Genomic DNA, 15,898 nt, shown 5'->3' on the forward strand with positions numbered 1-15,898 from the left:
GATATTGCGCCAGGTCAAGGGACCCTCAGGCGATAGCGGTGGACGCTCTAGTGACACCGTGGGTGTACCAGTCGGTTTATGTGTTCCCTCCTCTGCCTCTCATACCAAAGGTACTGAGAATAATAAGAAAACGAGGAGTAAGGACAATACTCATGGTTCCGGATTGGCCAAGGAGAGCGTGGTACCCGGAACTTCAAGAGATGATCTCAGAGGACCCATGGCCTCTGCCGCTCAGACAGGACCTGCTGCAGCAGGGGCCCTGTCTGTTCCAAGACTTACCGCGGCTGCGTTTGACGGCATGGCGGTTGAACACCGGATCCTAAAGGAGAAAGGCATTCCGGAGGATGTCATTCCTACGCTGATTAAAGCCAGGAAAGATGTAACTGTAAAACATTATCACCGCATATGGCGGAAATATGTTGCTTGGTGTGAGGCCAATAAGGCCCCAACAGAGGAATTTCAGCTGGGTCGATTTCTGCACTTCCTACAGGCAGGAGTGTCTATGGGCCTAAAATTAGGCTCCATTAAGGTGCAGATATCGGCTCTGTCGATTTTCTTCCAAAAAGAACTAGCTTCACTACCTGAAGTTCAGACATTTGTAAAAGGAGTGCTGCATATTCATCCCCCTTTTGTGCCTCCAGTGGCACCCTGGGATCTCAACGTGGTGTTGAATTTCCTAAAATCACATTGGTTTGAACCACTGAAGACCGTGGATCTTAAATATCTCACATGGAATGTGGTCATGTTATTGGCCTTGGCTTCGGCCAGGCGTGTTTCAGAATTGGCGGCTTTGTCATGCAAAAGCCCTTATCTGATTTTCCATATGGATAGGGCAGAATTGAGGACTCGTCCCCAGTTTCTCCCTAAGGTGGTATCAGCTTTTCACTTGAACCAACCTATTGTAGTGCCTGCGGCTACTAGAAATGTGGAGGATTCTAAGTTGCTGGACGTAGTCAGGGCCTTGAAAATTTATGTTTCCAGGACGGCTGGAGTCAGGAAAACTGACTCGCTATTTATCCTGTATGCACCCAACAAACTGGGTGCTCCTGCTTCTAAGCAGACTATTGCTCGCTGGATTTGTAGCACAATTCAGCTGGCGCATTCTGCGGTTGGACTGCCGCGTCCTAAATCAGTTAAAGCCCATTCTACAAGGAAGGTGGGCTCATCTTGGGCGGCTGCCCGAGGGGTCTCGGCTTTACAACTTTGCCGAGCTGCTACTTGGTCAGGGGCAAACACGTTTGCAAAATTCTACAAATTTGATACCCTGGCTGAGGAGGACCTTGAGTTCTCTCATTCGGTGCTGCAGAGTCATCCGCACTCTCCCGCCCGTTTGGGAGCTTTGGTATAATCCCCATGGTCCTTTCGGAGTTCCCAGCATCCACTAGGACGTTAGAGAAAATAAGATTTTACTCACCGGTAAATCTATTTCTCGTAGTCCGTAGTGGATGCTGGGCGCCCGTCCCTAGTGCGGATTGTCTGCAATAATTGTACATAGTTATTGTTTAATAACGGGTTATTGTTATGAGCCATCTGTTGAGAGGCTCAGTTTTGTTTCATACTGTTAACTGGATATGGTATCACGTGTTGTACGGTGTGATTGGTGTGGCTGGTATGAGTCTTACCCGGGATTTAAAATCCTTCCTTATTGTGTCAGCTCTTCCGGGCACAGTATCCTAACTGAGGCTTGGAGGAGGGTCATAGTGGGAGGAGCCAGTGCACACCAGGTAGTCTAAAAGCTTTCTTTTAGTTGTGCCCAGACTCCTGCGGAGCCGCTATTCCCCATGGTCCTTTCGGAGTTCCCAGCATCCACTACGGACTACGAGAAATAGATTTACCGGTGAGTAAAATCTTATTTTTGTTTTTTACACACTTTTTTTTTAAATAATGTATTTTTATTGACATATAGAGACATATCAGGTCAATAACAACGTACAGTACATCCATTGTTGTGAAAAAAGAAAAAAGTAATTTCCACGTACAGAATGTAACATATCCAAGATGATGAGATACAAGGAAAAAATGATCAGCGTTAAATAAATTTCTATATAGACATAAAATTTATAAAATAAGTTTGTTGTAAAAAAAAAAAAAAAGTGTGAAATTACTGTATGTGGATTATAATATATTATGGTTTATTTTATTGTAATTAACCCAAACAGATCCCAAAAAATAGGATTTTAATTACCTACCGGTAAATCCTTTTCTCGTAGTCCGTAGAGGATACTGGGGTCCACATTAGTACCATGGGGTATAGATGGGTCCACTAGGAGCCATGGGCACTTTAAGAACTTGATAGTGTGGGCTGGCACTTCCCTCTATGCCCCTCCTACCAGACTCAGTCTAGGAAACTGTGCCCGAGGAGACGGACATACTTTGAGAGAAGGATATAAAAGGATAGTGGTGAGATTCCGAACTAGCACACACAAACTAAACGAAAGCCAAGCTAACCAAACTTTAAACCAGGAACAGCAACCGCTGAACCAACAATACTTAACCAAGTAACCGTGCAGAAAAGAAACGAAGCATGGGAGGGTGCCCAGTATCCTCTACGGACTACGAGAAAAGGATTTACCGGTAGGTAATTAAAATGCTATTTTCTCTTACGTCCTAGAGGATACTTGGGTCCACATTAGTACCATGGGGATGTACCAAAGCTCCCAAACCGGATGGGAGAGTGCTGAGGTTCCTGCAGGACTGATTGACCAAACTGAAGGTCCTCAGAGGCCAAAGTATCAAACTTGTAGAACTTAGCAAATGTGTTCGAACCTGACCAAGTAGCTGCTCGGCAGAGCTGTAAAGCCGAGACACCCCGGGCAGCCGCCCAGGAAGAACCCACCAACCTAGCAGAGTGGGCCTGTACATATTTTGGACACAGCAAACCTGCCATGTAATAAGAATACTGGATAGTAAGCCTGATCCAGTGTGCAATTGTCTGCTTTGAAGCAGGACACCGAATTTTATTGAGATCATAGAGAACAAACAGCGAGTCAGATTTTCTGCGACGAGCTGTCCGCTTCACATAGATCTTCAAAGCCCTCACCACATCCAAGGACTTTGAAGTAGCAGAGGTGTCAGTAACCACCGGAACCACAATAGGTTGGTTGATATGAAACGCAGACACCACCTTTATAAGAAATTGCTGACGAGATCCGAGTTCAGCCCTATCTTCATGAAAAATCAAATAGGAGCTTTTGTGAGACAACGCCCCCAGCTCCGACACACGCCTCGCAGAAGCCAACGCCAAAAGCGTAACAGCCTTCCACATAAGAAGCTTGACATCTAAATCCTGTAAGGGATCAAACCATTCCGATTGCAGGAACTGCAACACCATGTTGAGATCCCAAGATGCCGTAGGAGGCACAAAGGGCGGTTGGATGTGCAGAAACCCCTTAAAAAATGTCTGAACCTAAGGGAGAGAAGCCAACTGTTTCTGGAATAAAATGGATAAGGCCAAAATCTGGACTTTTATGGAGCCCAAACGTAGGCCTACATCCACACCTGACTGACTGCAGAAAAAGGAGAAACGTCCCAGTTGAAATTCCACCGCAGGAAATTTCCTGTTCTCACACCAAGAGACGTATTTTTTCCAAATAAAGGTGGTAATATTTAGCTGTTACCCTCTTTCTGGCTTGTATCAGGGTTGGAATAACCCTATCCAGGATCCCTTTCCGGGCTAGAATTTGACGCTCAACCTCCATGCCATCAAATGTAGCCGCGGTAAGTCTCGATAGACGAACGGCCCCTGTTAGAGAAGGTCCTCGCGAAGAGGTAGAGGCCACGGGTCCTCTAGGAGCATTTCCAGCAGATCCGCATATCAGGCCCTTCTTGGCCAGTTCGAAGCAATGAGAAATGCTTGAACCTTATCCCTTTTTAATTCTTTTGAGAATCTATGGGATCATTGGGAGTAGTGGAAACACCTACATCATCTGGTAGACCCATGAAGTCACCAGAACATCCACCGCCACTGCTTGTGGGTCCCTCGACCTGGAACAATGCCGCTTGAGCTTCTTTTTGAGACGAGAGGCCATCATGTCGATTTGTGAAATTCCCCACCGACGTGTCAAGCACCCGAACACCTCCGGGTGAAGGCCCCACTCTTCTGGGTGGAGGTCGTGTCTGCTGAGGAAGTCTGCTTCCCAGTTCTCTACTCCCGGAATGAAGATCGCGGACAATGCCACAGCGTGCCTTTCTGCCCAGAGGAGAACTCTGGTTACCTCTGACATTTGCAAACGTGTTCGACCCAGACCAAGTTGCAGCTCGGCAAAGTTGCAATGCCGAGACACCCCGGGCAGCCGCCCAGGAAGACCCCACCTTACGAGTAGAGCGGGCCTTAACAGATTTTGGACACGGCAATCCTGCCGTAGAATAAGCGTGCTGGATAGTGAACTTAATCCAGCGAGAGATCGTCTGCTTAGAAGCAGGACACCCAATTTTCTTGGGATCATATAGGACAAACAGAGAGTCCGATTTTCTGTGACGAGAAGTTCTTTTCACATATATCTTCAGAGCCCTCACAACATCCAAGGACTTTGATGTAATTGAGGAGTCCGTAGCCACTGGCAGTTGATATGAAAAGCCGACACAACATTCGGAAACTGCTTACGTGTCCGGAGCTCAGCTCTATCTTCGTGGAAGATCAAGTAAGGGCTTTTACAGGATAAAGCCCCCAATTCGGACACACGTCTAGCAGAAGCTAAGGCCAACAACGTGACAGCCTTCCATGTAAGAAATTTGACCTCATCCTTCTGTAGAGGCTCAAACCAATCCGACTGGAGGAACTGCAACACCACGTTAAGGTCCCAAGGCGCCGTAGGCGTTACAAAGGGAGGTTGGATGTGCAGAACTCTCTTAAAAAAAAGTCTGAACCTCAGGGATGGCAGCCAATTGTTTCTGGAAGAAAATGGATAGGGCCGAAATCTGGACCTTCACAGATCCCAACCTCAGGCCCAAATCCACACCTGCTTGCAGGAAGAGGAGAAAACGTCCGGGTTGAAACTCCACAGTAGGAAACCTCTTGGATTCACACCAAGAGACCTTTCTTCCAAATACGATGGTAATGTTTAGACGTTACCCCTGTAATGTTTAGCCTGTATCAGGGTAGGTATGACATACTGTATAGAAGTAGTTCTCTACTTATGCCAACCAAAGACTGCAGCCAGGTTTTGTTTCAGAGCTCACCTAGCCCACATACAATCAGATAAAAACAACAAAGAAACAAAACCACAGCGCCGTCAGCATAAATTGTTGTTCCTCTTGTTTGTAGCGACTATCCAAACTCAGTTCAGGAACGTTGATTTTAGGATCACACAACCCTAAGGTATCTTCACTCCACCATTAGAGAAATTGTACCAAAAGAGAGAAAGATATGAGGTAAGTGAGGGACAATCCTTCCCACCAATATATGATGAGATGTAGGCACCCTTTCAGGCACTGACCTTGAAATAGTGCCCTATATGCACCAAAAGGTTTCTTTATAGGTTTGTCACACACTCCTCCTCCTCTCCTATTACTTCGTACGGAATAAAGGATCAAGGGCATAGATAACCTGTCAAGCACTGACCTTCAGTAAATGCCCTATATGCATTGAAAGGTATCTTTGTCCGTCGTTTCCAAAATGTCTCCTTTATCTCCAGACATATACAACCAATATATAATCACACACGATAGACTGACCTTCAGATAGTCCCCTATGTTCACATAAAGGTTTCTTTTTGTGCTGGGGTCAACAGTTCATGTGGTAATAATATCCTCAATAAAGCCTTGTAATCGCAGTCCTCAAGTAGTATCCCAAAAATAATTTTATTGGTACAAAAGACCATAAAAACAGACATAAAACAAATATATCAACCTTTGACCAGAGACACCGCCACCGGCTGAGCAGGCAAGAAATGATAGATGGCAATACTCCTAGGTCCGGAATCATAGGAGAAACTTATATAACATAAGCATCATACTGTACCCAACAGCCAATGGAGATGTCCTTAGTCAAAAGGCCACAGCACACTAACGCGTTTCGGATCCTTGTCCTTTTTCTTGCCTGCTCAGCTCCTCAGGGAAAGCAAACACCACCTGTACCCTTATCCAAAATGCTTGGGACCAGAAGTATTTTGGATATTGGATTTTTCCGTATTTTGTAATAATTGCATACCATACTGAGATATCATGGCGATGGGACCCAAGTCTAAGCATAGAATGCAATTAAGTTTCATATACACTTTATTCACACAGCCTGAAGGTCATTTTAGCCAACATTTTTTATAACTTTGTGCATTAAACAAAAGTGGGTGTACATTCACACAATTCATTTATGTTTCATATACACCTTATATACACAGCCTGAAGGTCATTTAATACAATATTTTTAATAATTTTGTGTATTAAACAAAGTTTGTGTACATTGAGCCATCAGAAAACAAAGGTGTCACTATCTCACTCAAAAATTTCCGTATTTCGGAATATACCGTATTTCAGAATATTTGGATATGGGATACTCAACCTGTATAGCATTCAATTCCTTTGATGCAGGGAAGGTTAGCAAGGCTTTTTTATTTTCAGGGAAAAAAGCCTCCTCAACCTGCTCAGGTGTGGTATCATTAATATTCAACACATCCCTGATAGTCTCTATCATCAATTGCACCCCCTTTGCAAGAGATGCAGACCCCCGCAACACATCCCCATAACCGTCTGTGGTGTCAGAATCGGTATCCGTGTCATCCTGTGTGACATGCACAAGCGCACATTTGTGGCGGTATATAGCGGAGGTACCAGAAACAGCCCATACTGCCATAGAGTTCTGTAATACCAGGGTTGCAGATTCATTACTTGCAACCCTGTCAGACATCTGAGAAATCCAAGATTTGATAGAGGAAAACCACTCAGGTTCCCTTGCTGGTATCTGTGCTAAACCAGTGCTATCCTGATTACATGGCATGGGATCATCCTGGGAGGACAAATCCTCTGCAGCATATGACAGTGTCCCTGGACATAGCTAAAGGAGACCACCAAACACTCCACACACACTCAGGGGAGGGCAGACAGAGTTTCCCCCCAAGAATGGCAAGAGAAACACAGAGATTGGAGCCAACCCACACACAGCGCTTTTTTGCCAAAGGAAGACCCCTTTTCAGCGCTGACTGTGTACCTTAATAGGATACACAGTCGTATTGTAACCCCCTGGTACCGTTTACAGATAGCTGGAGTTGCTGTGGAAGGACCTGATTCTTCTCGTCAGCACTGTGCAGGCAAGAAAAACGGCGCTGAACACTGCTGGGTCCGCTCTGAGGAGAAGCTCCGTCCTCAAAATGGCGCGGTCTTCCCCCTCTTTATCAGATTTTACTGGGCTGAGGATTTAGTGATGGTTGAGATCCGGGGACCCAGACAGGCTTCTGGACCAGTGTAGGGTGTCGCGCTGGCTCAGGGTGCCCCTCATAGTGCCGCACCATGTACCGCTGAGCCATCGCGCTCCTACTCTGATGCCGCCATCTTCACACCGACCCCCCGCTTGCTAGGGAGGTCGGTGTCTCACTCGCCACCGATGCTTCAGCTCTGCAAGGGGGTGGCGGCATGCTTCTGGGGCGAGCAGTCCCCTGTGGCGGACAACGATCAGACCCCTCTGTGTTATGATTCCAGTACTTCTGACCAGAGGAGATCTTATGACAGAGGCCAGAGTACTGGAAGGAAATACTGGTTACGGGAGCGGGAAAGCTTAGTAACCCCTGGCGCCCTAACTCCGTTGTCTCGCCCGTGTAATCAGAAATCCCCTGCGAGACTATGGTTGCTTGAGCCCATGGCAGCCGCGTTTGAAGGGCGGATTATGTCTGCCCAACTCCGATGCCCCCTCAGGTCTTAATGGGAGACAAAGGGAAATCCGAGACAGGGTGATAACAAGGGGCCCTCTGACTAAGCAACCAGGCCAGGGGCTACAAGCTAACTAACTTAAACCAGAAGTATGTGCGGACAAACCGCCAGGGAAAAGGACAACCAAAAATCCACTAATCCGTTACTCCTATCCAGCACCGCTGGATACCAGAGTGGATTTGTGGGAGCGGAATCCTCCGCAAAAGCTCCGAAACACAATATAACCAAATAATAAATAGTAAGCGGTCAAGCCGCAACACACGGCTACGCCGCGACTCACGAACACCACAGGATGTTAAAGGTGCTCGGTCTGGACTCCAGGAAAAGATGACAACTTCCGAGTACTGGATCACTGAGGACAGGAACGACCGGATAGAACAGGACTGGAAAACTCTCTGCAACTGACACAGCAAACAGGAAGCTATTACCGGCGTCTGTGAGAAGTCCTGAGAGTGCCTTTAAATGGGAGCCCTCCAATCAGGAGCCAGACAGGGCTAATTACAACATGCCGTGCAGCTGCATGCTGCACGGCCAGGAACCAGTGAGGTGATTAACTTAGACCCAGCAACGGGGAACGCGGTCCGACAGTGGCGTCCCCGTTGCTAGGGTCTGTGCGGCTCCGTGCGCCCGGCGTCTAGCGTTGCTAGGGAGCCGGCGGCTGTCCGCATGCGGCGTCCCTAGTTGCTAGGCGCCGGGCCGCACTGACGAGCGGACCCTCGGCGCCTAACACTCTGGAGCTCAGTGTACAGTCAGTGGAGACAGTGGCTCAGACCCCGCAGGGCGGACACTGCTCCCCCCCCTCAGTCCCTCGCTGCAGGGAGGCTGTTGCCAGCAGCCTCCCTGTAAAATAATAAACTCTAAACCAGGAAAACTCATGAAAGCTCCCCTAGCTGTGACCGACTCCTCCGGGCACATTTTCTAAACGTCTGGTAGGAGGGGCATAGAGGGAGGAGCCAGCCCACACTCTCAAACTCTTAAAGTGCCAATGGCTCCTGGTGGACCAGTCTATACCCCATGGTACTAATGTGGACCCAGCATCCTCTAGGACGTAAGAGGATTTGCCCAAACAGTCCCAGGATCAGCTCAGCTTGTCCTAATGGCGCCCAAACGCTGACAGGGAGCGAGAGAGAGAGAGAGAGAGAGAGAGATATGCAGCTCCAGAGCGGGAACATTTACTCTAAATGGCGCCCTGGGGATGGGGGAGGGGCTGCAGGTCAAAGCCTTGTCCCCTTGCTGGACTTCACCACCGGGTACTGCAGGCTTCATAGCAAACGTTTTTTAGTAAAACCGACCTGTGCCCTTGCCCTGGTGGTCTAGTGGGGTCCCTGTACTGCCAGTGTTCACGCCTCCCACCGGCCGCGCCGGATCGTGATTTCCAGCAGGTCCTGCCTGGGGGACCCTCTTACCTCCTCCCTGAGTGCGACCACGCGATCTAGGAGAGCTGCGGTGGGGTGTGTGACTGACAGGAGCAAACCGGAACCTCCGCTGTAAGTACCCGGCAACCAGGGCATGGGAGTATACAGCGCCGCTTGGGGAGGTGATGGAGCTGCAACAGGAAATGTCTAACTGACATCTAACACTCACAGTGTCTCTGCTACAGCCCTTGAAGTCTTCATTTTTCACTTTAAAAAAGCACCTGTTGTATGCCTGCACTGCATGGCACCAACTACAAAACTGAGCTCCTGTGCACGTAGGGTGGGTTATAGAGGAGGCGGCGCTATGCATTCTGGGAACAGTCAAAGCTTTTAGCCCGTTGGTGCCTCGGATCAAGATCTTACTCGACACCCAAATGTCATTCCCTGTTGAGCCCAGTGTACCCCGCAGCAGAAACAAACATTAAAACAAAGAGCCAAAATCAGTTTATGGTGAATGCTAAGTGGAATCAACCTAGAACAAGATAATCAATACCTGAGCTTACTCCCCACGAAGAGCCCTCTAACACTGCTCTTCCCTCAGATGCAGTTTTCATGTTGATCTTCTGAATGTATTCCTCCTCGTAGGATTCTGTAATCATCTCCTCATCGTCTGAGTGCTCACTCATCTCGTCCTCCTCATGAACTGCTCTTCCCCAGTGACCATAGCTTCTAGCCTTTGACTCACGCTGTATTTTCAACTGCAAACTTTCAACAGTATAGATAGACCGATCATTATCTTCAAAGACATCCATGCCCTCATCCTGGATGTAGATTGAGCAGAGACACAGCAGCTTCTCCTGAGTGGTGACTGGCAAGCGAGTCCTCATGAATGAAAAGATCCTGAAGTGTAAACAATACAGATCCCATATAACATGGGCAAAAATAATATGAGTGCTTAGATTTTCACCTAATACAAAGAGTATGAACTTGACAGTAAAACTTGGAAGTAAAAACAAACAGGCCTTACAGCTTTAGGAGGTGAGGGGTAGCCCAACTCGGGTACTCAAGGCACTTCTGCATCAACTTCTTCCATTGGAAAGATACACTATGAGCAAATAGCTTCCATCTGCTCTTCACAGCCAGCTGGGAGCGTGAAGGAACCATGGATTTCTTGTCTGATTAACAGAAAACCAAGTTAGAAGAATGAACTCTGTGCTGTTAAATGTACTTCTATATAGAATAGTTTTTATTCAGGGTCTCTGATGCTTCTACCAAATCAAGGGGTATATTTACTAAGTGGCTTGTCAGCAACTCTGGTTGCAGCATTTAAAAGGGAAATATTAAATACAAACTAATTGTGTCTTGCATTTATTGTTGCTCTTTTAAATCCTGCGGCTTTAAAAATACCCCCATGGGTGAGTAAGCAGGGAAGCAAAATACACATTTGATAGCTGAAACAGACAGAATGAAAAGGAAAATATTGACTAGTTTCCAAGAGTGGCATACTTGTCCAAGTCCTGATAAATTATAATGGGCAGCTTTTGCATAGGCGCTCTATATGCAGCTACTGTGTGTGCTGAGCAAATATTCATTAGGATGTGACCTATGGAATTCAAATTTCTCACACACTCACCTGCACTGTAATTGGCTGTCAAAATTTCAGAGCTCCAGTAGGCGAGATAGTGTTCCCTGGCCTCTGTGTCACTCTCCTTACTTAGTCCCAAACTTGCAAACATTCTCTCCAGTAGCTCCTGAGTGAATGATGGGGAATGCAAGACCTTCAGTAGTGGTTGCCAAAAACGCAATAGGGTCTGGGGGAGGTGAAAATCTTCATCTTGATCTGATTGTGGCAGAGAAAATAAAACATTTTTATATATATATATATATATATAAGAATACAGCACCAATGGCAAGAATACTCAATATGTGAACTTTGTTTTATGATGCATTGTAAGTGATAAAGTAGTGCCTAGGACTGTTCAACCTAGCCTTAAGAAACAGAACACACTTAATAGGGGCCATGTAAGATAATGTAACAGCCTTTACTTATTAAAGCATTGTGAATAATAAATGTATATAGCACTTCTCTCCAGTAGTACTCAAGTTACTATAATGAAGAAAAAACACGCACACAGTAAAAGTGAAAGTACTTTCTTAGCTACCATGGAAATAGCAATGGAACTTCTCCCTAGCTAAGATGTAGCGAGCGGCTGTGGGTTTGTTACTATTTGCAGCAGCTTCATGTGACTGTATGATGTCATTAAAAGCATGAATCTTGTGATAAGACACAGAATTCCAAGGAGGAAGCAGAAAATCAGGTGTGTTATGAGACAATCTTACAGTGTAATACAATTATTTGTTTGGCAGATTTACAATAGTCATTTAGTAGAGAAAACAAACTCCTGGAAATTAGAATTTACAACTCAGTGCATTAGCCTATAAGTATTCGAAGCAAGACACTTGCTAATGTGAAGACAGTATAAATAACATACTGTACTTCTGCACCCTTTGGAGCTCATCAACGTTAGAAGGGAGCTTTGGGAGAGTTTCAAAGCACTCCTTCCCCGACTGTATACACACAGATCACTATTACCCAGAGTACATTACTTCTGGGAAATGCCTTTAACATGGTGATTCACCAATGGATCAGGCCAATTCAATTATCCATTTAAAGGGGCAATAACAGGAATTCAAAACCAGGATTGTCTAATGTTTTAAAAGGATTGCCCTCTTAAATACAGCATCTGAAACAACAGATGATGAGATTACTTTGAACGCCCCCCTTAGTAAATTTACCTCCAAGGATAAAATAAGATTTTACTTACCGGTAAATCTATTTCTCGTAGTCCGTAGTGGATGCTGGGGACTCCGTAAGGACCATGGGGAATAGACGGGCTCCGCAGGAGACATGGGCACTTTAAGAAAGAATTTAGATTCTGGTGTGTTCTGGCTCCTCCCTCTATGTCCCTCCTCCAGACCTCAGTTAGAGAAACTGCCCGGAAGAGCTGACAGTACAAAGGAAAGGATTTTGATAATCCAGGGCAAGATACATACCAGCCACACCAATCACACCGTATAACCTGTGATAAACTTACCCAGTTAACAGTATGAACAACAACAGAGCATCAGATCAACCCTGATGCAACTATAACATAACCCTTAGTTAAGCAATAACTATATACAAGCATTGCAGAAAAAGTCCGCACTTGGGACGGACTACGAGAGATAGATTTACCGGTAAGTAAAATCTTATTTTCTCTAACGTCCTAGTGGATGCTGGGGACTCCGTAAGGACCATGGGGATTATACCAAAGCTCCCAAACGGGCGGGAGAGTGCGGATGACTCTGCAGCACCGAATGAGCAAACACAAGGTCCTCCTCAGCCAGGCTATCAAACTTGTAGAACTTTGCAAAAGTGTTTGAACCTGACCAAGTAGCCGCTCGGCACAGCTGTAATGCCGAGACCCCTCGGGCAGCCGCCCAAGAAGAACCCACCTTCCTAGTGGAATGGGCCTTAACTGATTTTGGCAGCGGCAATCCAGCCGCAGAATGAGCCTGCTGAATCGTGTTACAGATCCAGCGAGCAATAGTCCGCTTTGAAGCAGGAGCACCAAGCTTGTTGGAAGCATACAGGATAAACAAAGATTCTGTTTTCCTGACCCTAGCCGTTCTGGCTACATAAACCTTCAAAGCCCTGACCACATCAAGTAACCCGGAATCCTCCAAGTCAGTAGTAGGCACAGGCACCACAATAGGTTGGTTTATATGAAAAGATGAAACCACTTTTGGCAGGAATTGTGGACGGGTCCGCAATTCTGCTCTATGTGACAAAGCCGCCAATTCTGACACACGCCTAGCCGAAGCCAAGGCTAGTAGCATGACCACCTTCCACGTGAGATATTTCAATTCCACCGTTTTGAGTGGTTCAAACCAGTGGGGTTTCAGGAAACTCAACACCACGTTAAGATCCCAAGGTGCCGCTGGAGGTACAAAAGGGGGCTGAATATGCAGCACTCCCTTTACAAACGTCTGAACTTCAGGTAGAGAAGCCAGTTCTTTTTGAAAGAAAATGGATAGGGCTGAAATCTGGACCTTAATGGAACCCAATTTTAGGTCCAAAGTCACTACCGACTGTAGGAAGTGAAAGAAACGGCCAGGCTGGAATTCCTCCGTAGGGGCATTCCTGGCTTCACACCAAGCAACATATTTTCGCCATATACGGTGATAATGTTGAGCCGTCACATCCTTCCTAGCCTTTATCAGCGTAGGAATGACCTCATCCGGAATGCCTTTCTCTGCTAGGATCCGGCGTTCAACCGCCATGCCGTCAAACGCAGCCGCGGTAAGTCTTGGAACAGACAGGGCCCCTGTTGTAACAAGTCCTGTCTTAGAGGCAGAGGCCACGGGTCCTCTGTGAGCATTTCTTGCAGATCTGGATACCAAGTCCTTCTTGGCCAGTCCGGAACAATGAGTATTGTTCTCACTCCTCTTTTTCTTATGATTCTCAGCACCTTGGGTATGAGAGGAAGAGGAGGAAATACATAGACCGACTGGAACACCCACGGCGTCAGCAGTGCGTCCACAGCTATCGCCCGAGGGTCTCTTGACCAGGCGCAATACCTCTGTAGCTTTTTGTTGAGGCGGGATGCCATCATGTCCACCTGTGGCAGTTCCCACCGACTTGCAATCTGCGTGAAGACTTCTTGATGAAGTCCCCACTCTCCCGGGTGGAGGTCGTGCCTGCTGAGGAAGTCTGCGTCCCAGTTGTCCACTCCCGGGATGAACACTGCTGACAGTGTGCTTACGTGATTCTCCGCCCAGCGAAGAATTCTGGTGGCTTCCACCATCGCCACCCTGCTCCTTGTGCGTTTACATGAGCCACAGTGGTGATGTTGTCTGACTGAATCAGAACCGGTTGGTCGCGAAGCAGGGTCTCCGCTTGACGTAGGGCGTTGTATATGGCCCTTAGTTCCAGGATGTTGATGTGAAGGCAAGTCTCCTGACTTGACCACAGACCTTGGAAATTTCTTCCCTGTGTGACTGCCCCCCACCCTCGGAGGCTTGCATCCGTGGTCACCAGGACCCAGTCCTGAATGCCGAATCTGCGGCCCTCGAGAAGGTGAGCACTCTGCAGCCACCACAGGAGAGACACCCTGGCCCTGGGGGATAGGGTGATTAACCGATGCATCTGAAGATGTAATCCGGACCATTTGTCCAGTAAGTCCCATTGAAAGGTCCTCGCATGGAACCTGCCGAAGGGAATGGCCTCGTATGATGCCACCATCTTTCCCAGGACTCGAGTGCAGTGATGCACCGACACCTGTTTTGGTTTTAATAGGTTTCTGACCAGTGTCATGAGTTCCTGAGCCTTCTCCATCGGTAGATAAACCCTTTTCTGGTCTGTGCCCAGAATCATGCCCAGGAAAGGCAGACGAGTCGTAGGAATCAACTGCGACTTTGGAATATTTAGAATCCAGCCGTGTTGCCGTAACACTTCCAGAGAACGTGCTACGCTGATCAGCAACTGCTCTCTTGACCTCGCTTTTATGAGGAGATCGTCCAAGTATGGGATAATTGTGACCCCTTGCTTCCGCAGGAGTACCATCATTTCCGCCATTACCTTGATAAATATTCTCGGTGCCGTGGAGAGACCAAACTGCAACATCTGAAATTGGTAATGACAATCCTGTACCACAAATCTGAGGTACGCCTGATGAGGTGGATAAATGGGGACATGAAGGTATGCATCCTTTATGTCCAGAGACACCATAAAATCCCCCCCTTCCAGGCTTGCGATGACCGCTCTCAGCGATTCCATCTTGAACTTGAACCTTTTCAGGTATATGTTCAGGGATTTTAAATTCAATATGGGTCTGACCGAACCGTCTGGTTTCGGGACTACAAACATGGTCGAATAATAACCCCTTCCTTGTTGAAGGAGGGGAACCTTGACCACCACCTGTTGAAGATACAATTTGTGAATTGCAGTTAACACTATTTCCCTCTCGTGGGGGGTAGCTGGCAGGGCCGACTTGAAGTATCGGTGAGGGGGCATCTCTTCGAATTCCAGCTTGTATCCCTGAGACACAATATCTATTGCCCAGGGATCCAACTGGGAGTGAACCCACTTGTGGCTGAAATTTCGGAGACGCGCCCCCACCGGGCCTAGCTCCGCCTGTGGAGCCCCAGCGTCATGCGGTGGATTTTGTGGAAGCCGGAGAGGACTTCTGTTCCTGGGAACTAGCTGTGTTGTGCAGCTTCTTTCCTCTACCCCTGCCCCTGGCAAGAAAGGACGCACCTCGGACTTTCTTGCTTTTCTGTGATCGAAAGGACTGCATTTGGTAATACGGTGCTTTCTTAGGCTGTGAGGAAACATATGGCAAAAATTTTTACTTTCCAGCAGTAGCTGTGGAGACCAGGTCCGAGAGACCCTCCCCAAACAATTCCTCACCCTTGTAAGGTAAAACCTCCATGTGCCTTTTTGAGTCGGCATCACCTGTCCATTGCAGAGTCCACAGAACCCTTCTGGCAGAAATCGACATAGCATTTATTCTAGAACCCAGTAGACTAATGTCTCTTTGAGCATCTCTCATATATAGGACAGCGTCTTTTATATGCCCCAGGGTCATTAATATAGTATCCTTGTCGAAGGTATCAAGTTCCTCAGACAGGGTGTCCGTCCATGC

General features: G+C 47.2%; 1 protein-coding gene across 1 annotated transcript in view; it reads right to left on the reverse strand.

The window, feature by feature from the left end:
* Window positions 1-15,898, reverse strand: part of LAS1L (LAS1 like ribosome biogenesis factor) — a 201,059-nt gene that overhangs the window by 22,956 nt on the left and 162,205 nt on the right. The window contains exons 9-11 of the mRNA XM_063937222.1: window positions 10,846-11,052; window positions 10,240-10,387; window positions 9,766-10,112 (exon numbers count right to left, since the gene is read on the reverse strand). Coding sequence (XP_063793292.1) covers window positions 9,766-10,112; window positions 10,240-10,387; window positions 10,846-11,052 — 702 coding nt within the window. The remainder of the gene's footprint in view (window positions 1-9,765; window positions 10,113-10,239; window positions 10,388-10,845; window positions 11,053-15,898) is intronic.

The sequence above is a fragment of the Pseudophryne corroboree genome, chromosome 8 (assembly GCF_028390025.1).
Source record: "Pseudophryne corroboree isolate aPseCor3 chromosome 8, aPseCor3.hap2, whole genome shotgun sequence".
Taxonomy (NCBI): domain Eukaryota; kingdom Metazoa; phylum Chordata; class Amphibia; order Anura; family Myobatrachidae; genus Pseudophryne; species Pseudophryne corroboree.